This window comes from Aspergillus flavus, chromosome 2 (assembly GCF_009017415.1).
Source record: "Aspergillus flavus chromosome 2, complete sequence".
Classification (NCBI taxonomy): Eukaryota; Fungi; Ascomycota; class Eurotiomycetes; order Eurotiales; family Aspergillaceae; genus Aspergillus; species Aspergillus flavus.
The window spans coordinates 3,490,958-3,513,800 of NC_092409.1; the positions used below are offsets into that span (position 1 = coordinate 3,490,958).

The 22,843-nt window shown below is 48.2% G+C and overlaps 9 protein-coding genes across 9 annotated transcripts; 5 read left to right on the forward strand and 4 right to left on the reverse strand.

Moving 5' to 3' along the window:
- Nucleotides 1–1,152: 1,152 nt before the first annotated feature.
- Nucleotides 1,153–3,317, reverse strand: F9C07_2691 (putative C2H2 transcription factor; the record flags this gene model as incomplete). Its single annotated transcript, XM_041289840.1, has 3 exons — nt 1,153–1,467; nt 1,527–2,577; nt 2,689–3,317. 3 exons carry the CDS (start codon nt 3,315–3,317, stop codon nt 1,153–1,155), a joined length of 1,995 nt encoding a protein of 664 aa, XP_041142941.1.
- Nucleotides 3,318–3,491: 174 nt separating this feature from the next.
- F9C07_2690 (uncharacterized protein) lies at nt 3,492–3,762 on the reverse strand (the record flags this gene model as incomplete). The annotated part of the gene is given in 3 exon segments (XM_071510997.1): nt 3,492–3,611; nt 3,669–3,711; nt 3,731–3,762. 3 exon segments carry the CDS (start codon nt 3,736–3,738, stop codon nt 3,492–3,494), a joined length of 171 nt encoding a protein of 56 aa, XP_071363848.1. The 5' UTR covers nt 3,739–3,762.
- A 2,365-nt stretch (nt 3,763–6,127) lies between these two features.
- On the reverse strand, nt 6,128–7,137 carry F9C07_2277651 (uncharacterized protein; the record flags this gene model as incomplete). Its single annotated transcript, XM_071510253.1, has 3 exons — nt 6,128–6,574; nt 6,627–6,695; nt 7,105–7,137. 3 exons carry the CDS (start codon nt 7,135–7,137, stop codon nt 6,503–6,505), a joined length of 174 nt encoding a protein of 57 aa, XP_071363849.1. The 3' UTR covers nt 6,128–6,502.
- A 260-nt stretch (nt 7,138–7,397) lies between these two features.
- Nucleotides 7,398–9,719, forward strand: F9C07_2688 (putative tRNA dihydrouridine synthase; the record flags this gene model as incomplete). Its single annotated transcript, XM_041289832.1, has 3 exons — nt 7,398–7,606; nt 7,665–9,560; nt 9,632–9,719. 3 exons carry the CDS (start codon nt 7,398–7,400, stop codon nt 9,717–9,719), a joined length of 2,193 nt encoding a protein of 730 aa, XP_041142942.1.
- Nucleotides 9,720–9,905: 186 nt separating this feature from the next.
- Nucleotides 9,906–11,535, forward strand: F9C07_2277653 (B-cell receptor-associated protein). Its single transcript, XM_041289833.2, has 4 exons — nt 9,906–10,216; nt 10,373–10,507; nt 10,563–10,660; nt 10,732–11,535. Exons 1-4 carry the CDS (start codon nt 10,196–10,198, stop codon nt 11,108–11,110), a joined length of 633 nt encoding a protein of 210 aa, XP_041142943.1. The 5' UTR covers nt 9,906–10,195; the 3' UTR covers nt 11,111–11,535.
- A 535-nt stretch (nt 11,536–12,070) lies between these two features.
- F9C07_2686 (uncharacterized protein) lies at nt 12,071–13,021 on the forward strand (the record flags this gene model as incomplete). The annotated part of the gene is made up of 1 exon (XM_041284771.1): nt 12,071–13,021. The coding sequence occupies one exon, from the start codon at nt 12,071–12,073 to the stop codon at nt 13,019–13,021; it is 951 nt and encodes a 316-aa protein (XP_041142944.1).
- Nucleotides 13,022–14,433: 1,412 nt separating this feature from the next.
- Nucleotides 14,434–22,830, forward strand: F9C07_2277657 (uncharacterized protein; the record flags this gene model as incomplete). The annotated part of the gene is made up of 5 exons (XM_041284772.2): nt 14,434–15,322; nt 15,494–15,617; nt 15,685–19,468; nt 19,521–19,906; nt 20,175–22,830. The coding sequence occupies exons 3-5, from the start codon at nt 18,434–18,436 to the stop codon at nt 22,828–22,830; spliced, it is 4,077 nt and encodes a 1,358-aa protein (XP_041142947.1). The 5' UTR covers nt 14,434–15,322; nt 15,494–15,617; nt 15,685–18,433.
- F9C07_2685 (phosphatidylinositol transfer protein) lies at nt 15,013–16,567 on the forward strand. The gene is made up of 3 exons (XM_041289834.2): nt 15,013–15,322; nt 15,494–15,617; nt 15,685–16,567. Exons 1-3 carry the CDS (start codon nt 15,102–15,104, stop codon nt 16,315–16,317), a joined length of 978 nt encoding a protein of 325 aa, XP_041142945.1. The 5' UTR covers nt 15,013–15,101; the 3' UTR covers nt 16,318–16,567.
- Nucleotides 16,919–17,837, reverse strand: F9C07_2684 (putative kinetochore protein mis14; the record flags this gene model as incomplete). Its single annotated transcript, XM_041289841.1, has 2 exons — nt 16,919–17,593; nt 17,661–17,837. 2 exons carry the CDS (start codon nt 17,835–17,837, stop codon nt 16,919–16,921), a joined length of 852 nt encoding a protein of 283 aa, XP_041142946.1.
- Nucleotides 22,831–22,843: the final 13 nt, after the last annotated feature.

The window sequence follows — 22,843 nt, forward strand, 5'->3', positions numbered from 1 at the left end:
ATAATACCGTGACGGTATCATATTCGACCTCAACTGGGACAGATACAATTCAGTATCATTATAGTCTGCCGGTAGCGGAGTATGTCAACATCCAAATAGCAAGAAAATGATACCGATCTCGCCTGGAATGTTGTTGGTTTTCGGCCGTGGCTTCAAGTACAAAGATTAGCTGTTGGTATACTACGATGAGCTCTAGTGTCGAAGAAGTCATCAGAATATCCTACAAGGTGTGAGCACAATTTGTACGTATATGTGCTTCTACTTGAGTGTAAAATTGTCAAGGGGAACAGAGTAACTTCAATTCGAAGGGAGCATAGTTTATCATTTAAACAAGCGTGACAAGGCAACCAAAGCAATATTTTCCAAACTTTTTTCCTTTTCGCAGAACAAAACGAAGCCATGGGAATCAAGCAAATCGAGAAGACTCTATCGAGAAAGAACAAACCAAGAGGAGTCAACGCATATAAGAAAGTTATAGCCCCAGTTTCTCCATAAACACCACCAGCACAGGTAAGAACAACAAGAAAGCAAGATCTGGTCTGGAACCATTATCTACAGGATCGACGCCGGTATGCCATTTTTAATTTTTTCTCTCTTCCACAGTGCTCGAGTAATGGTGTCCAAATGTTTGAAGAGGTATAACGAATGGCACATGAAGCCCGATCGAGTACCAACTTTGTTTGATCCCCGTAATTGTTTTCTTTTGCGAGTTAAAGCGCAACTTCGTCCGAGAATCACGAAGTCAAGGATCGACAAAGTCCATTAATAATGAGAAACACAGGGAAAAGAGGACGAAAGGTAATTGAGACACCGGATTCTGCATCCCAAAGCTCAACCATGCAAAAGACACGAAAGCGACAAAAGCCGAAAATCATATACCGACAGGTGTACCGGGAACTCATAAATGTATCTCAACGGAGGTCTTTCGAGGGCACCAAAAGGACTGACTATTCATTATCAGATCAGATCGCGGCTGGCCCAGAGAACCGCGATCGACAGGACGTTCATACCAAACGTAACTCCAAACCACCGAACCGGTCATAAAGTCGTATGCCACGCGACGAAGCCGTCAAAATCGTCGAATTGAATTATGTGAAATTGAAGATAAGAGCAAAGCAATATCTCTCACGCTGTGTAAAATCACGAGACCTTCTATAGAAGACCCTCTTCACCAATACCAGGTAGACCAGCTCCGGCAACATTAATATTTTGTCCTTGCATGACTCCTCCGCCGAAAGCCAGGTTGCGGCCAGCGGCAAGTTGGAAGTCGGGGTTGCATGGAGGAGAATGCGATTTGTGATATTTGAGACCATTCAAGTTCTTGTAACGTTTGCCACAGACTTCGCAACGGTACGGCTTTTCTTTCTCCATGCCGAGTGTACCAGGATACGGCGTCGAGGTTTCTGGGTTAACAATGGAAAATGTGCCATCTGCATTATCGTGTAATTGTTGGTTGTTATGGCCGTGCTGTGATGATATGTTAATTATAGTCCATGGAGAGTCCTATCCTGTAACCAGACACTTACAGCTTTGTGATATTTCAAACCATTTTGGTTTTTGTACGCCTTCTCACAACCAATAACAGGGCAACGGAAAGGCTTTGGTTCTTCATTTGGCAGCAAAGCAGTGGTATCGGGAACGCCAGCCAGCAGCTGCTGCTCTCTAATTCTGCGTGCAATTTCACTATTTGGACCGTACTGTGCCCCACTGAGCTTGAAATGAGCATTGGGTGTGTTGATCCCCCCGGTTGGGCTGAATAAGCGTTTCGCCGGCTCGTCGATACAGAGATCCACCATGTCGTTGTTAGCAGCAAAGCGAGCAAATTGCTCCTGGCCTTGCATCATGTTGTTGGTTTGCATCCCCATGTCACCGAAGCCGCCAAGTACGCTCTCATCGAGTTCGGCTGGGGTTCCTGGTGTGGACGAGTCGGGCGTTGACCGGAATTGAGAATTCTGAAGTGGATTCGACATCAAAGTCGGCGTGTTCACCGAGGAAACAGTGGGATTATTTTGCAACGACAGGGGACGACCAGAAGCCACAGGTGTGCCGGGCTGAGATCCTTTGAAACCCTGATGTCCTGGAAGCATCGATAGATTCAAATGCGGCACCCTTTGATTGGAATGACCGAATCCCCCCTGGTTGCCATTTTGTGGCTGAGGCGAAAACAGCTGCGCCGATGGATCATGATCACCCATCGGCTCGTCCAGCTCCATATCATCGATTGCATCAATATCGGAGTGCTGTTGAGGCGGCTGGTTTTGGTTTAATTTACGCTGAGTGCTCTCGGGCTGCAACCCACGGTTCTGATTGTTGTTCTGCTGATTCTGCTGGTGCGCCATCGCAGCAGCAGCTAATGCAGCCCGGCCGTCAGCTTGGCTTGGGCGATGTCCCTGGTGTGGCGACTTAGTGGCGTGGGCTTCTTCATAGTGCTGTAGAAGATCGTGAAGAGTAGGTAATGTCACACCACAGCAAGAAAAGTCTCGCATGAAGTTGGCTTCCAGCTTTGGGAGATACGATGACGAGTGGAAGGAAGGTGATTGCCCAAAAGTAAATGGGGATGTGCCGGTCATTAAAATACTAAATCATCTGATATTAGCCTCTGGCCATTGAAACTCATGTCAGGCACATATATAAGATGCCGATAATGAATCCAAGTGGGATATCGATCGCGCACCCATGAAAACTTACTCGTCGCGTATCCAACTGCCAACAGAAACACCACCCCAGCTCATACCGCCAACCAAGCTCCCGGCCAAAGACTCACGGCGCTGTTTATCGCGGTTCGATCCAGACATGGAAATCGGTTTTGAGCCATTACCCCATTGTGCGGTCGCTGCACCGATGGAGTCTTTACGAGGTGGCGGGGCTTTGAATATATTGATTCCAACGCCGCCCGCGTGAGATATGCTACCGGTCCGCTCGCCATTTCCAGCTCTCTGGAGAGCAGAGGTCAAGTTCGACGCCTGTTGCCCCGGGGGAGAGACTGAGGTCTGGCGGGTGGCGATATCAATTGGAGCTGCTGTATTGTTCATCGTGCCCGAGGTCAAAGGGGGCGAGGGGAAATGAGGGAAATCGTAGTCTTCTTGAGGTTGCGAGTATAACTTCGTCGAATCGAAATATGATGAATGGTCGTCGAGGAGACCAAATGAGTTTCGAGGCCACGGACGATCAGAGACCTTTTCCCTGCACGACGATACGCCAAATCCGAGTGGAGTGGTGACAGGGGTCGAGTCCCGAGAGGATGCGCGATCGTGATCCCCAACGGAAGGAGAGTAATGAAGAGGAGGAGGACTGAGCGTCTCTGACGACCCAAGCATGAAGGAATGAATCCTCGAAAGCGGCTTTGGGCGGGATCACACAAGGAGTGAGTGTCCACCCTCGGATGCTGTCCCGCTTTGGATTTGTCTGCGGAACCGTAACGGATTCGGGAACAGTGGCGGCACGTAACAATAAGTTAGTAATATTGCCGATGGAGACTTAGCGAAATGACTCTAGGGATGAGGAAGAAGAATGAAGTATAATAATTTTAGATAGGTGAGACGGTAAGCAGAAGAACAATCGATAACACCAGGGAAAAGAGCGGAAAGAGATGGAGGGGAAGACTGGGCAAACTGGCGGAATCGAGTCATGGAAGGATGGATGGAAGGCATCTAGTAATAATAACCTACCCGGAGGCGACTACTTTCCTTCACTGCCTTACGGGGCAGGTAACTGTTGGTAGGGTACCTACAAGTGCATCCATGGGTAACCACTGTCTTTACTGGTATGTATTACGTCGTATTACACGGAGACATATTGCCAGACAAATCTGAAACCAGGTGGGCGAATTAGTCATACACCCTTGTCATCCCAGCGACTGCCGTATTCAATGGCAAAAATCTGGTCGAACTCAGCTTCATTACGTATGGCTGTCCCAAAGAATCTCATGGGTTTGTGGATAGCTAGTCTATCTACTAAAGACAACTAAACTAGGAGTCCGGCGTTCAACCGGTGCAATCGCTAAAGAATGGTGGATTCTCGACTGACACCGCTTGCAGCCCTCGACCACGCACGAACTAGTACGAAAGAAGTAGTCTTCCTCAAAAGTCAATGACGATGGCGGTGGGATCAGAGTTCCATTTCTAAGGTACAGTACTGACTAGTGGGATGGAGTACCACTTCTTTAGTACTTTAACTAGTAAAATACTCGTCACATCTCCGTAGAGTTGGTAATTCCAACCTAACCATCTTTGGGGGAATGAGGGAGAGACTAACCACTTACCCTACCTTCCGAGTTAGCCTTAGTAGTTCGACAGCGTACATTACGTTGCCCTTGCAACATTGACACATCAAAACCAAGCCCACCACAAGAGATCATTCGTCAAGACAATCCTCCAGAGATGGTCAATGATTGGATTACAATGACTCGAGAGACTTTAAGAAGAGTCATCATGCTCGTACACATTACATCGTCAACATGTAGGTGTAGGTGACGTCTCCGCTATTGTGAGACGGCTCATATAGCCGATGGGGCGAAGGAGGCGGATTTGATCCGTGGTTCAATTACATGTGCTCCCTTTGGGCTGACAGGTTGAATTGAACGTCCTCCCCGACTGCGGACTAAGGCATTCTTGAGTAGATCAGCACTTAAAACGAACAGGCTATCTAAAGGGGTCAAGGAAAACACGGGCTGATCGACTTCTTCTATCTAACTTGCGTAAAACTAGATCCAAGTCTTCCCCACACTGTCTCGAACTCCAGTGTACTAAGTTCTAACGGTTAGGTAAGTTTCCTGAAGGTGTTTGATCTTCAGGGTCTTGAGGTTTATAAAGGCACTACTTACTAGGCCTGTCGGTACGCAACTGCGGGGGACTTGATATGTAAAATAGGTCGGGCGCTATCTAACGTCCTAATCGTCGAGGGAGTACTCCGTACCTGGACGGAAAGCTTGGCTATCGGTGGTCACATCAATGACGGTAACATGAACAGTTCGACCATTTGATGAACTGGTAAGTATGTACGGATATACAGCATATAAACTTTATACTCCATCTCGGAGCTTTAGCACATCACCACTAGCCAAACACATGCATCAGAGAATAATCTTATCACATGTGGCGGAGATCAGATCAAACAAATGGGCGGTCTGTATGTACAGGATATACAAGATACGGGGAAATGAGAGAGTATTGTCGGCGCTAGACAAATTGAAAGCGACCTTGCTTACAACTATCGGCCCAAATCGCACTGGTTATGGACAAAGTAGAGTGATGCGATTGTGGCAAGGTGGAATCTCCCCGGGGTATGGTTCACCGAAACAGATCATCCCTATCAGAACTGGAACACTGATCGTCTCACTAGCGATAGCCGCATGTCTCCTTTTCAAGACGCAACCACATTGGGGGATGTATCACCAACCCTTAGCTTCGGCGCTAGAAACACAACAGAAGGATTTCGTGGCCGCTTTCACCGCTTTACCCGCTCAACACACTTACCGCTTCTGGTTTAATATGCAGCAACATACCCAAATCTAGTACGAAGTTAAATACATACTCCGTTCGGTACTCCGGAGTAGGTATGTGCTCGTGGCGTCCTTCTGAGACGAAGGGATATAATGATTAGTCTATATGAGGCTTATCCTGGTGAAACCGGGCAAACGGGCATGCTGCTATGTATAGATGTTGGTTTGTTAAAGTCACTCAAAGACAATGAATCGGCCGAGTGGCCGCTAACCTTATTCGATTCAAGCCGCGGGATGTGTGGTATCGGAATCAGGCGATCATTTCTGGTTATCAAATATATACTACTTTGTTCCTGCTAGCGGTCCTCTTGTGGCAATCCATACGGACAACACATTCAACCTGGATTCACTACGGTCCTACGGAGTATAAGGGTAGGGAACTGTGTTGTTCCCCAACCTCCCATTTACAACAATGACTCAATCTCACCCCTCTTCTCCGAAGTACGGACGAGAAGGTAGCAGTAGTAAGCTACTATGGAGGTACTACCTAGTTTAAGCTCATCCTCCATGGTGTATTGTCATATATACAGAGTTCGATGCATTACTGTAATTTAAAAATCCGATACCGCCTCAGGTGATGTATCCCTGCCACTTGCATGGTCTAAGTCACTGGCCTACTACTCCGTAAGCTCTTGCTGCAATCATATAAAAACCAATGTCAACCCAACGTTGTGAGTTCTACTCCGTACTGTGGGTCATTACACACCCAGGTTCACCGATTCTGAAATGCCACATGTGCTATTCCACCGATTTCAAAAGGTGCGAGGAACGGAAGAATATCTGATAGGTGGATCTTAGGGTCTGTATCCATCCAGCTGAGGATCTCCAGCAGGACGGCGTTACGCACCATGGTAAACACCGAAATAGGGGCACTAGTACCAGCTGACCGGGACTATAGAGACAGAGTCGACCTTATACATCAACTTATGTCGGTAGTTCAAGAAAGTACTGTTTATTCGGTATCAGTCGACAAGAGACGTGTCCGTAGGTATGTCTTGTGATCTATTGCCAAGCTGCAATTGAGTTGGTACCGACGCATCCATTGGCTTCGACTCCCCCTGATCGGCTAGTAGTCTAGCTTACTAGTAGAAAAGTCCAAAGAAAATACCAAATTCAAGTCACTTACAAACGCGACATCCACAGACTCCCAAATACCATTTTTCGTATGTTCGAGTAACCACTCAGGGTTGCTCGCCTACCGCCATTTTTCCGTACCTACATTAGCAGACAGGAAATAAAGTCACAGGAAACAGCGAAAGTGGGTTGGGTGGAGAGACACGCTGGGGCCAGTGGCTGGATCTAAATCCCGAGGCGAGGATACACATTCTTGGCAGCCGCCATCTGCTCGTTGAGTTCTTCTAGAAAAGCGAGAAAATGGGTAAAGGCACAGAAAGTTCAACTCCGGTGGGCCCCTTCACCCATCCCCCTGTAATTACCAATCATGCGTAAGGCACACAGACCGACGGAGGTATGGGTTCAGTATTTCGGTAATGTAAGGAACCAATCTACCGCGCATGCCGCCGCTGTACCGGAAACAGTCCAGCATTTTTAAGTTGGGGTTCGACATCACCACTTCCAATAAAAGTAGTAGTACTCAATCCTACCCCAGTGCGGTGCGCACCAGCCATCGACCTCATGTAGACCGCCTTCCGTGCGCCACTAGCTCGTGCGCCACCAATAACTGCAAACAATGCAAAATTTCATTCATACTCCGCGGTGGGATGTGAGAGCCGAAATTTTTGTCGGCATTAATCGAGGCAGAAGGCTTGTTTGCGCTAAGCATTGAACCTAGCTGCATCTGGATTGGATTTTGAGATTCCAGTTCCTACTCATCGGATATTTGCCCATTGCTTTACGCAAGAGAGGTGCTTATTCTGTCTAAACAGCGGTTTTGATAATGGCGCCGGAAACCGCTCAATCGCAAACGCCGGAGACCCCCATGCGCGATCTCCAGAACGACGCACCAGTCACAGATACATTGGAGGCTGGCAATACTGATGAGCGTCCCTCAAAGAAAGCCAAGTTGGATGATGCCTCAACGCCTGACAACAACGCTAACAACATTGCCCCTCAGCGCATGAGGGGTGTCGCTCCTGTTAAGCCAGAGTATGTAGGCCAAGGAGCAGCTATCTGCGGTGTACCCTAGTGGCTAACTATATGCTAGATTCATTATCCCAAGGGCTACGGGCACCGAGCCGCAACCTAACACCGACGATGCTGCCGAGGCCGCACGTCACGAGGGGGCCCAAGGACAAGAGGCGGGGAAGAAGAAAAAGAAGAAGCCTACTGGACAAAACACAAACCGCACTTTTGGATCGTCTCAAGACGAAAAGGGCCTGTGTCCGAGCAGGATCTTTACACCTGAATTCTCTCCCGGAGCTTGCCAATGGGGCGAAAAGTGTCGTTTCGAGCACGATCTACGAACCTACCTGAAGGAATACAAACGTGGTGATCTGACAACCTTCGATGGCGTGTGTCCGGTTTGGGACGCAAAAGGCAAATGTCTCTCTGGCTGGAAATGCCGTCTCCTTGGCTCTCACATGACTGAACGCGAGACCGCCGATGGCAGAAAAGAATTGGTGCTGGTTGAGGATGAGGAGCGCAAGAAGAAAGCACAGCCACTTGTTCCTTTTGCAGTCGAGGATGGCACTGCAAATATTGCTCCAATAGAAGCTAAGATTGCGCTAAACCGCAAGAAGGTCAAGACGCCTCGAGCTGATGCATACGGAAGTTGGCTGGACAAAACTTCTAGAGAACTGGAAAAAGTAATCCACAACCGGGAGGTTCATGAAGAGCGGGGCGCGGAGTCCAAGACTGATCAAGCTGAAAGAGAGAAAGAAGACAACCGGGCGCAATATCTAGAGCCACCATTCTTACCATCGGAAAAGCGACGTATCTACTTCGGCCCGGAGACTCCTGTTTTGGCACCTCTAACCACACAAGGAAACCTCCCCTTCCGGAGACTTTGTATAGAACTTGGTGCACAGTTTACCTACTCGGAGATGGCTCTGAGTATGCCATTGATTCAGGGTCAAAGGGGAGAGTGGGCATTGATGAGAGCCCACGAGACGGAAATGCTACCTCCAACCATTTCGCCAGGGGCTGATGTAGTGCAGGGATATGATCACTCAAAAGATTTTAGGTTCGGTGCCCAAATTGCGGCAAACAAACATTGGCAAGCGCTTAAGGCGACTGAGGTATTATCCGCATACACCCCAAACCTTCGTGTTATCGATCTGAACTGCGGCTGCCCTATTGACTTACTCTTCCGCGAAGGAGCTGGGTCTGCCCTTCTCGAACACCCGTCGAAGCTCGAGAGGATCCTTCGCGGTATGAACGCAGTTTCACAAGAAATACCTATTACCGCCAAGATTCGCATGGGAACCAGAGACAATTCACCCAATGCTCTCAAGTTGGCAGAACGTTTAATCCTTGGGGGCTACGAGTCCAGTACCCTTGGGCTTGGTGCTCCTGGCGTAGCAGCCCTCACCCTGCATGGACGGAGCAGGCAGCAGCGGTACACAAGACAAGCGGATTGGGGATATATCTCTGAATGTGCTGCCCTTATCAAGAGACTGAATGAAAAGACGGATCATGTCACGGATACCGTACGAGAGCCGGACCCACGGACCCAGCCGAATGGAGGTAAAACATGGTTCCTTGGGAATGGGGACTGTTACTCGCACCTGGATTATGATGATCACGTTAACAATGCTGGTGTCGATACTGTGATGGTTGGTCGAGGTGCTCTGATCAAGCCTTGGTTATTTGAGGAGATTCAAGCTGGCCAATACCTCGATAAGTCTGCGTCCGAGCGTTTATCGTTGGTTGAGAAGTTTGCCAAGTATGGTTTGGAGACATGGGGATCAGACGAGCATGGAGTTGGCACCACGCGCCGCTTCCTTCTTGAGTGGTTGAGCTTCGCCTGCCGCTATATTCCTATCGGATTGCTGGAATATCTTCCACCACGTATTCAGGACCGACCGCCGTCTTGGAGAGGCAGAAATGAGTTGGAGACTCTTATGGGCAGTCACAACTACAAAGATTGGATCAAGATCACGTAAGTTCTTCTTTTCTACCTCCCTTCTTGATGCGCTTAGTGCTTCACATGGATATTAACCTGCTGTGTAGAGAAATGTTCCTCGGTCCAGCACATAAGGACTTCAGATTCGAGCCGAAACACAAGTCCAATGCCTGGGAAGCGGAAGCAGAGGGATGAGCCTGTGATGATACCGTGTAAATACAGATTTGATTAGATGTAACATATCTAGATTCAAAGTAGTGAATGAAATAGCCATATTGTATAGAAAGTATCATTGACACGTGATTACACATTCCGGAAGCCAACTCCGAACTAGGCAGAAATACATCACGTGCTCAACATTTCAGCTCCGGGCGGTGATGACGTCTTCCTTGCCGAAGCTGAAAAGGACCACCTCATCTTCATCACCCTGGGTACAAAAAGCCTCTGATCTCATTCCCCCGCCCAGAAAAATAACTCGTCTCCTGATTCCAAGGCTCTGCATTATATATTCGGAGCTTGTTGCAGCCATCCCTTGAGTGCCTGATACTGTCCTTGGCACATCTTATCTTTTGTTTACCGCTTCGAGCTTCCGCCACAACCATACGTCGATAGCATCCCCTGAAGATATTTCCATTGTCAATTGTTGCATTGGGGTATTAGTTTCAGGCAAAATGACTCTCTACTACAGCCTTGTAAGTTTGTTTTGCATCTCACTTTGCGGATTGACACCAGATCCACCATGTCGAATTGCAGATCACGGTGTAGCCTACAGTTCCGGCTGTGCCGACGATAGATCTCGAATTGTTTTGATTACACAGCTTCAAGCCATACTAACTTGTTCTGTGTAGGTTTTTTGTCTTCTCGTGTTCGAGATGGTGATCTTTATGGGACTCATTGTCCCTCTGCCTTTCACTATCAAGCGGAAGCTGTTCACCTTCATTTCTGAAAGTCCGATAATAGCAAAACTGCAATATGGAATGAAGGTAAGCTCCTAGTCACTCAATATACGGTTGAGACTCTTATTGACGAAGTTTTCAGATTACATTCATTTTCATTTTAATCCTCTTCATTGACAGCGTGAACCGGGTGTACCGCGTCCAGCTGGAGGTGACTAATTTCTCTAGGGAGAACATGGGGTAAGTAATTTGCCCTACTTCAATACATTTTTTGTGAACTAGACATATCTGACCATATTTCTTACCAATAGAGCGGCTGCCCTCGGCACTGACCGCATGGAAGTCCAGGCCCGGAAGTTCTACTCTCAACGTAACATGTACCTCTGCGGCTTCACCCTTTTCTTGTCTCTTATCCTCAACCGCACCTACACCATGATCCTTGAGGTTCTTCGCCTTGAAGACAAGGTCAAGATCCTCGAGGGCGACAAGAAGGCTGGTGGAAAGGATTCGGCCCGCCTTGCCGAGGCTGGAAACGCCGGCGAGATCGGACGTCTGAAGAAGGAGCTCGATGCGAAGGACCGTGACATTGAGACCCTGAAGAAGCAGTGTGAGGGTCTTACCCGCGAATACCACAGCCTGGGTGACAAGGTTGCCGGTAAGACCGATGATGACACTAAGAAGGATCTGTGAATTCAATCGTGGAGTCCAAACTTGGAAAGGAATTCTGTGTTGTCTCAAGTGGAAGTATTCCATGAGATAGGGCAGCATCTCCGAGCAGCTCTTATGGTATCAAAATGATGTTCGTGGAAATCAAGCGTCCCGCTTACTACTCGCTTTCAGTTGTGATAACACAAGTGAAAAGCAGTGCAGCAAAGCAGTAAGTCAATGAGCATGTGTGGTGGATTTATGGTTCCCTGCTTTCACGGATATGGATGTTGTTTGTTTGCGGAGATATTCAGACGCGTGGTGACAAGGAAGGTGTATACACATTGTGAGATATTGTATTCCCTAGTGGTTGACATATCAAACAAAAACGAATCAAGACATTCTTCAGAGAGTACACAGTATTCCAGTGCAGGTGACTGCAGACCTCCTTCAATAACTCTAAGTAGTCTGAAATCTTGTAAAACTCGCCATAGCCAGGACTGCCACGGAGTACAGTTTATATGTAAGTTATGTCGACATGCAGCTAGGATATCCGAGCTTTGGATAGTACTGTGTACTCTCACCGATCGTGTTGCCACCTATAAGCCACTCTGAACATTAGAGATAAAAATAAGAACCGGATCAAGCCGAGACAATTTGCTCAATAATAAAAGGGGTCGGGCATGAAACATTTCTACGGTGCAATTAGAAATGATTCATGATGAGACGTTAAGTTTAACCTGTGGCGCCGTGGCGGATCGGAACGCATGTCCGACATGGCGGTTCTATAACATGTATTGCCATGTTTTTGTCCCCACCGTTTAACTAATCCGCTCAAGTATTAGGAAGGTGGCGCATGGCAAAAGGGGGAGTTCGATAGTAGCTCAAGCGGTGGTTGCCTAACTAGGCCCTAAAAATGGAAACGTGGATTGTCAAATCTGAAAAGCGCTGGACTGGTAATTGTAAGATTTTTTGACAAAACACATATTCCGTAGATAGAGCATCATGCATCTAGACCATAAGTTCCCTTGGAACACAATCTCTTCGCACTTTGGCTTCATTAAAGAAAACCAATACAAGAACCGCAAGAACGACTTCGTGATCCACGACCGCTTCGCTGATCGCCAATCTGCTGAGTTAAACCACTTTACGAAAACCCTAATCTCCGTGATCGAGGAGTTTGCAACTACTGAGCGAGCTAAGTACCCACCGTCTACCGCTCTGCCAACATCCGGTCCTCTCTTCGACACGTCTATCCTAGCGGCCATCGAACAGAAATACCACCTCGAACCACACAGAACCAACTCTGCAGTCTCTAATCCCCTCTGTGAAAAATTCCAGGATGCCGACCATTGGATCAGCCCGGCTCCATACAGCACAGCCGATGGGGACCTAGCCGATGCCGTGAAAATGCTACTTATATCAAACGAAATGCTCGCTTTACTACGTCTAGCAAACCACAAGAAGATCCCACTAGCGACCCTTGATAATCTAAGTTGGGGCCACAGCTTCGGTGTCAACCATCTTCCGGACGTAGCTCTGCAAGCCTACCTACTACTAAACATTGCCGCTGCTGTGAAAGCCAATGCCAAACGCGGGTCTGCGGATGTCACTGTCCGTCTGACGGAGACGCAGCGGTTCAGGTACTTCGCTGACTGGGCTTTGGCGGATCATGACTATCCGGCGCAGAATATCCCGCATCGTCAGTTTTGGAATGCGAAGGGTATTACTGATATTCATTGCTCATCGTGGGATCCGTTGAGTCTTGAGACGGATGGGGAAAGGGCAGAGATGAAGGCGTATTTGAAGATGTGTTTTGAGCTGTTGTATCGGTATGACCTTTTGATGAGGGAGTTGGGTAGAGATCCTGGGTGGATGGAGAGGATCTTGGGTATTCTGCGTCTGTGGGGAGCACGGTCTGTTACGATGAACGAGTCGGGGTTCTGCTTTGCTTGACCCTGGGCATGATGAACCTATGATCTAGAGCATAGTACGCAAAGAGGTGCGAGTTAGACACTGCATTGTAGCATCATATCCGTAGATGAAGCAGTGAGATTCTAGTCCTCTCATACCTAACGCTTTGGAGAAAGTTACGGTCACCAGGCTTCTTCAAGTGATTATCTTAAGTCAGGTGACGACATACACCCTAGTTGAGATATCTCACACTATTGAATGAACAATTTGAGAACAGATGAATAGCCAAGACTGCCAAGATAACACACTAGTCCGATGCTGCATGACGTGGCCAATCGAATATATGCCATATGTCAGTTGACGGTGCATACGGAGTATTGCCTGCCTTATTTGACCCAGAGCGGAGAAACCTAGTGTCTCTTGATGACTGTAAACCTCCACACATGCAATGTTCAACTTCTAAAGCCGTTGAAAACGACCGTTTTTGTTTCTAGTAGGCTTGATGGCGCAGTCTGACACCAGTAGAGGCTGAGTACCTGCGGTTGTATTGGGGCTAGGGAGGGATACGATGAACATAGTAAACACCAGTCATAGATTGGCAACAGCAGTAATGAAAGGAGTGGAGAAGCTATGGGGACTTTCAGGAGTACTACCTAGAACGTCCATATGGACGACATGACTCCCCATGGGCATTTCTTGACGTGTACTTTGTACTTTGGCAAGATCGATCAATAAGGAGGACAAGAATTTGCCACCAACTGTGCTTGATATTTGTAAATTTCTGGTCATCTTCAAAAACAGAATGGCGTAGCAGAATCGAAATTTGTGTTGAAGAGAAGGATCGTGTTTTCATTACTAGACTAACAAGAGGTCCTCATAGAGAAAATGAGTAACTAAATTCAGATATCCTGTATAAAATCCAAGTGAAACTTTTGCCTTCTAAAAATACAGAACCCAACAGCTCTAGGATACCAGTGCTGATACGTCGATCTCGCTGAGTTAGATTACGGAGTACAAACACGATTGCCCCTTATTCCTGCCCAAGTACTCCGTACGAGTACAGTATGAATGCCTGGAGAGATTAGGAGCTTCAGCATATACTTCCGTAATGGAAGTATACTGTACGAGTATATAGATAGTAGTCGCATAGGAGACTTCCTGTGTGAAGGTCATATGCTCATTACATTATAGAGTATAGTTTATCTTACGGACAATTGATACTTTTTTTTGCCTTTTTTAAACTTCGTCTGGAACATCATACATCGCCACTACTGGTAATTAATTCAGTACTAGTAGTAGTAAGTATCCGGTGTCGAGTCAGTGGTCCAGTGACGACGTCACCTCCGGCATCACCGCTTTTGTAGATCTCCGGATCAAATCTTACGGTAATTTGCATACCAAATCAATATCTGACCAGTTTTCTATATGAACAATCTGATAGAGCATGGGATAAAGGGATTATTTGTCGTTTTAATTTCCGAGACTCTTTGCCCCCTCCCCCTTCTTCGCTCTTCCCCAATCTTGATTTCAGTACAGGATTTAATTTATTAATTAGGAGTTTTATAATTTCTTTTTGGAGACTGTGCTAGCATTCAAACTTGACCGACCGCCTTTGCGTATTTGGTTTTCGCCCCCCTCTTGTTTTCCTTCTCCCATCACTGGCAGTTTCTTTTCCCACTGCAGGCTGAGACTGGAAGTGCTGTATCGGCGACACCGCCCACTTCCCTCTAAACGGTTTCCCCGTTGACCGTCACTTGTCTACGTATTTTTGCTAAATTTTTTAATTACATTATTTGTTAATAGAGATATCATAAGGGGAAAATAGGCAAAAACAAAGAACTACGAAGAAAAATAAGTAAAAATATGAAACGAGTAAAGATCTGTAGAGAAAAAGGAATTCAATAATTGTAAACTGCAGGAGTTCTCTGTAATCGTGCATCTCCTCCCCACTCTCTCTTCTTCCTCTCCTCCTCCCCCCCTTTATCAATTGATTTCTCCTCCCTTGACACTAAGCGTTTTCTGTCTTCCGACCACGAATACTTTACTTCCCTCATCCGCACCGCAACTCCTCCTACCTTCTACCCTTCACTCCCTCTCACACAGACTCCGTACACAGTCCACCATGGCCGCTCCTAGTTCGAAGTACGACAACTATGACTTTCCCACCACTGCGCCGGTTGCCCAACCTGGCCACCCTGGCCACACCACCCCAGAGCAGGATGCAAAGGTAGAACAGCTTCGGAGTGAGCTGGAGCAGCTCGGCTACACCGAAAGGCTGGATACGTTGACTTTGCTCCGCTTTCTGAGGGCGAGAAAGTTCGACGTCGCCAATGCTAAGACTATGTATGTCGGAGGCTTTTCCTACTGCTCATTCGTTTGATTAGCGTCCACGGACACTATCAAGGCCTCCCGATGAGAACTCTGTAATCAGTGATCTCATCCTTCGACTTGTTCCTTATCCATGGTCGAACAATGCGAAATCCAGCGCTAACATCTGCCCGTTCTCCTCATTAGGTTCATCGAGTGCGAAAAGTGGCGGAAAGAGTTCGGCACTGACGACCTGCCTCGCACTTTCGACTACAAGGAGAAGCCGGAGGTGTTCAAGTTCTATCCTCAGTACTACCACAAGACGGATAAGGTACAGCCACCATGCATGTGTTGGTCCCAGCCGACTCGGATGCTAATTGTGAATAAAATGGAAATAGGATGGAAGACCTGTCTACATCGAGAAACTGGGCAAGATCGATCTTAACGCCATGTACAAAATCACCTCCGCCGAGCGCATGTTGCAGAACCTCGTCACTGAGTACGAGAAGCTTGCTGACCCCCGACTGCCCGCCTGCTCTCGGAAGGCAGGCAAGCTGCTCGAGACCTGCTGCACCATCATGGACTTGAAGGGCGTCGGTATCACAAGTATCCCGTCTGTGTATGGGTATGTTCGTCAGGCCTCTGGCATCTCTCAGAACTACTACCCCGAGCGTTTGGGCAAGCTTTACTTGATCAACGCCCCTTGGGGTTTCAGCGGCGCTTTCAACGCCGTCAAGGGCTTCCTGGACCCCGTGACTGTCGAAAAGATCCATATACTTGGTTCCAACTACAAGAAGGAACTGTTGGCACAAGTCCCCGCTGAGAACCTCCCCGAGGACATTGGTGGTACCTGCAAGTGCGAAGGCGGCTGTGAACTGAGCGACCAGGGCCCCTGGCAAGATCCAGAGTGGGCCAAGGCGCCCAAGTGGGCTACTCCCAAGGAGGACCAAAACGTCGTGAAGAACGAGGATCCTGGTCTCGAGCAGAAGGTTGAGACGCAAGAAGCTTCTCAGCCTCAGCCCACTGCGTAGAAACCCGATTTCCTTTTTCTTCTTTTTTCTTTTCGCCCCTTTGTCTTGGATCAATATGGGTAAAGCCGCAGTGCCGTGTTATCTCTTTATACTCCTTCAAGATGTCTCCCGGGAATAGGTAACATCAACTACGCTTTTCTATCTCCCTATGGCTGTCTTTGGTTCCTCTGAATTTAACTGTTAGCTATCTGCTACCTGAAAAACCGGCTGCCGGCTTCCCCATTTTGCCTTTGTTTTCAATTTGGCTTGACATTAGATATTAAACAACGGAACATGAGCGGCGTGAGGTGCTTTTATAGATGGGGTTGAGAAGAGTAAATATTGGGACAGAATATAAAAGCGATTATCTGATTAGGGATTCGGGGTTCGAGTTCAATGTACAACCCGGTGCGTATTGGTTACGAAAAGGGCGATTTGTAACATGGTATGTTTGCTTGAACACGTAACCCAAGTCATTGCCTGAATAGTTGATATCAATCATTATTCCCAATAGCAGATTATCAATCACGGTGGAGTATTTAATGGTATCATTCCATGCCTAGCGCCGAACACCAAAAGACTCGAATCGCAAAGAAATATTACAGAATAGACCCATGTGCGGTCACTTCTTCTCCACGACTTCAACTGCCCGACTGGCTCGTTCAGCCTTCCCGACTGTGGATGCGACAGCATTCCCATCGGCGGCCCCATCTGTTGTGGCATTTGTCTCATCGCCAGGAACAGCCTCACCCTGGAGTCGAAGCAAAGTCCGTAGTGTATCCTCATATACTTCTGCCATCTCTCCAGTGCGCCATAGTTCCGCTTCATGGTCGGTGCCAAGGGGCACATGTAAATTCCACTTCGTTTTCGCTGTTCTCCGGAGTGAGCCATTCGTACTGGGACCATTGCTGGAAGTCTGCTCCTGGTTCTGGTCTGCATCAGGCATGTCAACGTCTTCTGTTGTTTGCCTTTCATTGTTTTCTCCATTTTCCAGGATTTCCTCATCTTCCAAGTCATCATGTTCGTCCTCCTCTAACACCTTCTTCAGTTCCGCTGCATACATCTCTGCTGCACGCTGCGGCGCATCTCGTCTTAACTGTGCGACTGTCGTCGTGAGCGATTCTAACTGTGCGTAGAGCGAAGTCACACGTGATGCAAGATGCCCGTCATATGGTTCGTACTCGATTGTCTCCGCAGGTGCAGTGAAAGCAGCCGGAAAGGGAAACTGAGGCGATGAAGAGTCAAGGCCGTTGATACTTATCGAGGAGGAAGCCGATGTGAAGGTACGTAATATGTACTGTTTCCCATTTCCATCAGTATTAGGGGTTCCAGTCGGTATAGCGTTAAGAGAGTAGGCTATGTACCTCATCGACTAGCTCGCGGACCCGCTCGCGCATTGGATCCGGTCCATCTTCAGGGTTTGCAGAGGGTGGTAAATGAAGGTCGAGTTTTTGGCGTGAGAGAGCCACAGTGTTGCCATAAAGGTATGTGAAATCGGCGGGGGCTTGAAGTTCGATTTTGCGATGCATTGATTCCCCCATGTTGTCCGGTAGTCCAGCTGACCAAAGCGTGAAAGAGTTTAGGGAGGCGTGATATGTGTGGATCTATCTTCTCTCCGTTGGATACTTCTCGTCCTCGGGGGTTCGCATGTATAAACGCGTCGGGCGCGGCGGGACGGAGGAGTAAGGCCTGGATGCGGTTAGCCTCAGGCACCGATTTAATAAAAAAAGGTGAGCGTCGATCCGATGAGCAGTGGCCCCGCAAACGATGTCATCGATTTACTTTTCTTTTCAGCTGGCTTCAGCTGAAGGCCTTGCTTTTCGTCCGATGCCAAGTTTCTTCACTTTTAGGTCGATATACGATCCGACTAGTGTAGTAGTTTTTAGTCATATTCCTTACTTTTCTTTCCTTCTTCCCCTTCTTATACCTATGTTTGCCTAATTTCTAATTTCTAATTCCCTTAATTGTCTCACCTCCCTCCTTTATCTCTTATCGCATTATCTACTCCCCCTTTATAGCGCCCTAGCATCAGCCACCAACGGGCTCAGTTATCTGATATGCGATGATGGTCGGGGTACAATAGTGCCTTTGCAGGATTTGTGCTGCGCTCTTGTTATTGGTCAATCCGTAAACCACCATGGAGAACCGCCCCAGTTTGAACCTGATCGACAACACGTCCCCAACCCGTCGACTCTCCGACGATGAGGGTCTTTCGGAGGTTACAACAGCTGATGATCTGTCAAGAAACACATCCAGGAGATGGAAAAAGCCTTCAGTACGGCGTGAGCTGACCAAGCGCAAGTATAAAAAATGGCAGCCACATAAGTTGGGAATCACAGACGACGACGCGGACAGACGCCCATCGGACGCCAGACTGTCTCTAACAGCTACATATACAAACACTGAAGGCGAAAGCCTTGTCGATACTCCGACCGTGCCGACTACTGAACAACGTGATTTTGGTGCCTCCGAGCAAGAAAATGACGACCCTGAATCAGTGACCGGCCATGGTGTCAGGGGCCTCAAACCTGGTAGCGAGCTGGACATTCTTTACGAGAACCAGCGGGGCTGGTTCTTCTTTGGCATTCCTCTTTATTCTCAAGGTTCTCTTCTCAACTTCGATCCATCTGCCTGGGTCACCTACGACTTTCGAGATAGTCCGGTCAATATCACGAATGCGCAGGTGCCGGATCCCAGCTGGGAGTGGGCGTGGAAGACATGGTACGTGGACATGTCGGGCGATGTGGATGATCAAGGCTGGCAGTATTCTTTCTCCTTTAGCTCGTCAGCCTGGCATGGGTCCCACCCTTGGTTTCATTCATTTGTCCGCAGGAGGCGATGGGTCAGACTACGGGTTAAGAAAGCTTCGGAAAGAAGTCGCCGCGGGCGGTCAGGCTTTGAGATGGCTCATATGCTCAACGAGGACTACTTTACTATCCATACCGCCAAGAAGAAGAGAGCAGCAAGTGCAGGGCGTGGTTCCCAAGGGCCATCCACGCACTTGAGTCGAGCGACAACCAACGTGGACGAAGAAGGCCCTCTAGAAGAGATCGGAAATATCCCAACCCTCATGTATGCCCTGAAAAATGCAAAGATAGACCGTGAGAAGTTCGATATCCTCAGAAGGTTTGTGGCGGAGGGAGGCCAAGAGCTATACTATCTAGATGAAAAGGTAAGCACATGTTAACTCATACATCTATGATGCTGTTGCTAAAAGTTTCCAGATGCAAGATATAATGGCTCTATTTGTCTTCCAAGCCTCGCGGTGGCAACTAGTGACCTATATGACTGACCTCATCGAGGAGTTGTCAGGGAAGGAGCCTGAGTCTAGTGGTATGGATGCAGAGGAAACCCGACGGCAAAAAGACTACCTCTCGAAAGCTGTAGCCACAGCAAAGCATTATCTCACTGGGCCAGAGATCCTCGCTCCTGAAGGACGAGTGCCTGCTCGGGAAATGTCAGAGATGTTGGATTTGACCCCGGAAGCGAAGAGGGAAAGTCTTCTGTCTAGATCCTCTGGGAAATTCTCCCACAAGCCAATAGACAACGGTGGGGAGATTAAAGGTATTCCTCAGGCGGCGGAGATCGGACGCGAAGGGCACATTTATCAGTATACATCTTGATCCTTTGTAGTTAGCCGGTTTGGCTGGTCCAGAGTACGGGTCAGGTGAACGCCTTTGAGGCCACCCTCTCCGTACGACCTACCTATATATTCTCATTGGCTTCTTTTATCAGCTGTAGTTATTTTTATTTTATTATGGCTCTTAAATTCGAATAGTAAATCTGCGAAAGTTATACATCTTGTTTACGGCGAGTATCGGTCCGATTCCTGGAGAGCACTGACCGCCTGCCATTTTGATACGGCAAACATTTTCTAGAATCTCCGCGCTGGAGAGCTTCGCCCGCAGCTTGAAAAAACGACCTCTCTGTACAGGAACAAATCCAGACTCGCCCGCGACTCTTCGCCCTTTCCATGACTCAGGCACTTGCTCCGTATACTCCTCGATGTTATCGCGTGGCCGCCCGTGTCTGAAAAGACGTGTATTGTCCACCGTCTTAGACACCGTTGCGGTTGGCCCCGACGAACCTCTCCTGTTCCTCTACCCCCGTTGGTTCACTGCAGCAGTCCGCCAACGGAGGTCAATCTCGTCAACTAAATGCACTTCTAAATGTACAGCGAGACTATGCAACGCGGGCGGGTTCGTTCCGGGGACGCGCCGGAGGTTGTCACTCGGGGATTCTACGAAACGGTGGGCATCTAGTAACAGTGCAGCCAAATCTAATGTGATTGAGGAGGCTGGAAGCTCACAGCAGAACGATGGACCTGGCGCTACACTAGAGAGTGGACAAGATGGGGAGAAAGGGGTTGAATTAAAACACGACGGCGTGAATCCACCAAAAAACACTACAAGTCCTAAGCCATCATTGCCCGATTCCCCGGAGAGGAGCAAGTTGCTTGAAGAGAGACGAAAACGCCTGTTCAACATATTTGCAGATATCGACTCGAAACCTTCCCGTCCACCACCGCCGCCTCCTCCGAAATCCAGTGCCCCGAGAGGAAGAGAACTGAAAACACATGCGAGGCCATTGGCAGCCCCTCCCAAAATTCACTCTCATGAGAGAGCGCGTGCTACTATGAAATCATTATCTGTTAGGGATAGGCGGAAGTTACGGTGCCGGTTGTTTTTCACTAAGCGGATGAACCCCGAAGCGAAATGGAGGTGGACCCTTTGGACTAAGCTGGAGGAATTGTTCGAGCGAATGGAGCAGAATACTACCGTGTGGAAGAAGAGAGGCACAAAACACAAGGAGATGCTATTGCCGGAGGAGACTGTTGCTCTCCTTGCAGGTGCTACGGACATGGCGATGAAGGAAAATGTCTGGTACGTGCCTGTGCACAATGGGTGTAAGGTCCATGTGCTACATCCACGGGAGAGCGAAGGTCAATACAGGAAGGTTGTATTGTCTGGTTCCGAACGAGTGGTGGAGCTTGTCGGGGATCGTATTGCGCATGCAAAGAGCCTTCAAGAAATGGGTGACCCTTTGGTCGATATCAGAAAGCCACCGATCCCCGTGTTTCCATCATTGGAGACCATGGCGCGGAAAAATATTCCGATCCCCATTATTCGGGGTGTATGGGACTTTTATAAATCCGCTAAGGATCCTGCGAATTTGGGAACGCTGCTCCCCCTTTCCCAAAATTTGTTGAGTGTCAGGGAATTTGCGGAGCATGTTGATGAAGTCGCGCGGTCATTGCCTTCTCATAAAGCCTCTCCAGAGTATTCTCATCAAAAGCAAGTGGCCAAATCTCTCCTTTCCTTGTTCCAGAACGAGCGGTACCATGGCTATTTGTCCACTGCTGCATTGAATACAGCACTATCTTTCCTCCTTGACCATGAGTTTGTGAGGTACGCGCGCATGATCTTCCTGAGAGCAGAGCATGTCGTGACAGTAGACTCCTTCAATATCTTGTTGAAGTTCGCGGCTCAAAAGCAGGATATGCGTCTTTTCCGCCAGTTTCTGCTGACAATGCCGAGGTTGAATATCCGGCCGAATCCATATACCTGGCTTACATTCCTTGACTGCCTTGTCTCACCTAAAGCGAAGGCGAATCTCGTCTCGCGTATGATGCAAAAAGGCTACCTCAACGAGTCTAGTGCTATGCGAACGGCGCTGCAGGTGACGATACAAAACACCTTCCGTGCACACCTCGAGAGCGGGAAAAGTGTTGACTCCTTTTTTAATATGCTTATTGAGACACAGGGTACCAATTGGTTCCCTCCATCACTGATCAATCAAATGTTGAACGTTGCTGCCAGACGCAAGGACTTTTCGGCCATGGAGCGGTTACTTCAAATATGCAAACAGCAAGGCTTTGCTGTTAAGGGTTCTACTGTCAACCAAATTGTCTTGCTGTTTCGCAAGGATATATTCTCCCTCCTCCGGTTCTTGTTTCGATTCATCGACCGTCCCGAGCGTGTACTCACAAAAGATTCTTGGGAGAAACTGTTCTTGATGGCCTTCAAAGGGCGACACTACAACATCTGCCGTGTGCTGTGGAGATACGCGTGCATGTACAGAGGCGTGACATACAACATGCGACAGTCTGTGCTTACATCGTTGCTCCGCAATACATCATTTCGAAAGACTGGAGGTCAATACAACCAACTTTGGCTCACCAGTGCAGGCAAAGTCATCGTGGGGATTGATCTTCATCTTCCGAATTATCCTTTAAATGAGTCATTTGCAGATCTTGTACCATCTGAGTTCAGTCGGAACCCAGTTGCTTCTCTTGCAACTGGATTCAAGCCTACTGGTGGAGAGCGTGAGAAGCAGCAACTTCTGGCCTCAAAACTGACATTACGTGATACGGAAGTCGGTCCAATGTACCGGCCTTCGAGGTCATTGAATATCATGTTGGAGGCCGCAGCCGTGCTGGATCAGGAATGGAAAACGGTCCCTCGACCAACACAGTGGCTGATGCAAAACGCTATCAAAGTCTCAGTGAAAAGAAAGTCGGATTATCTGCAGTGAACGTAGTTGAACT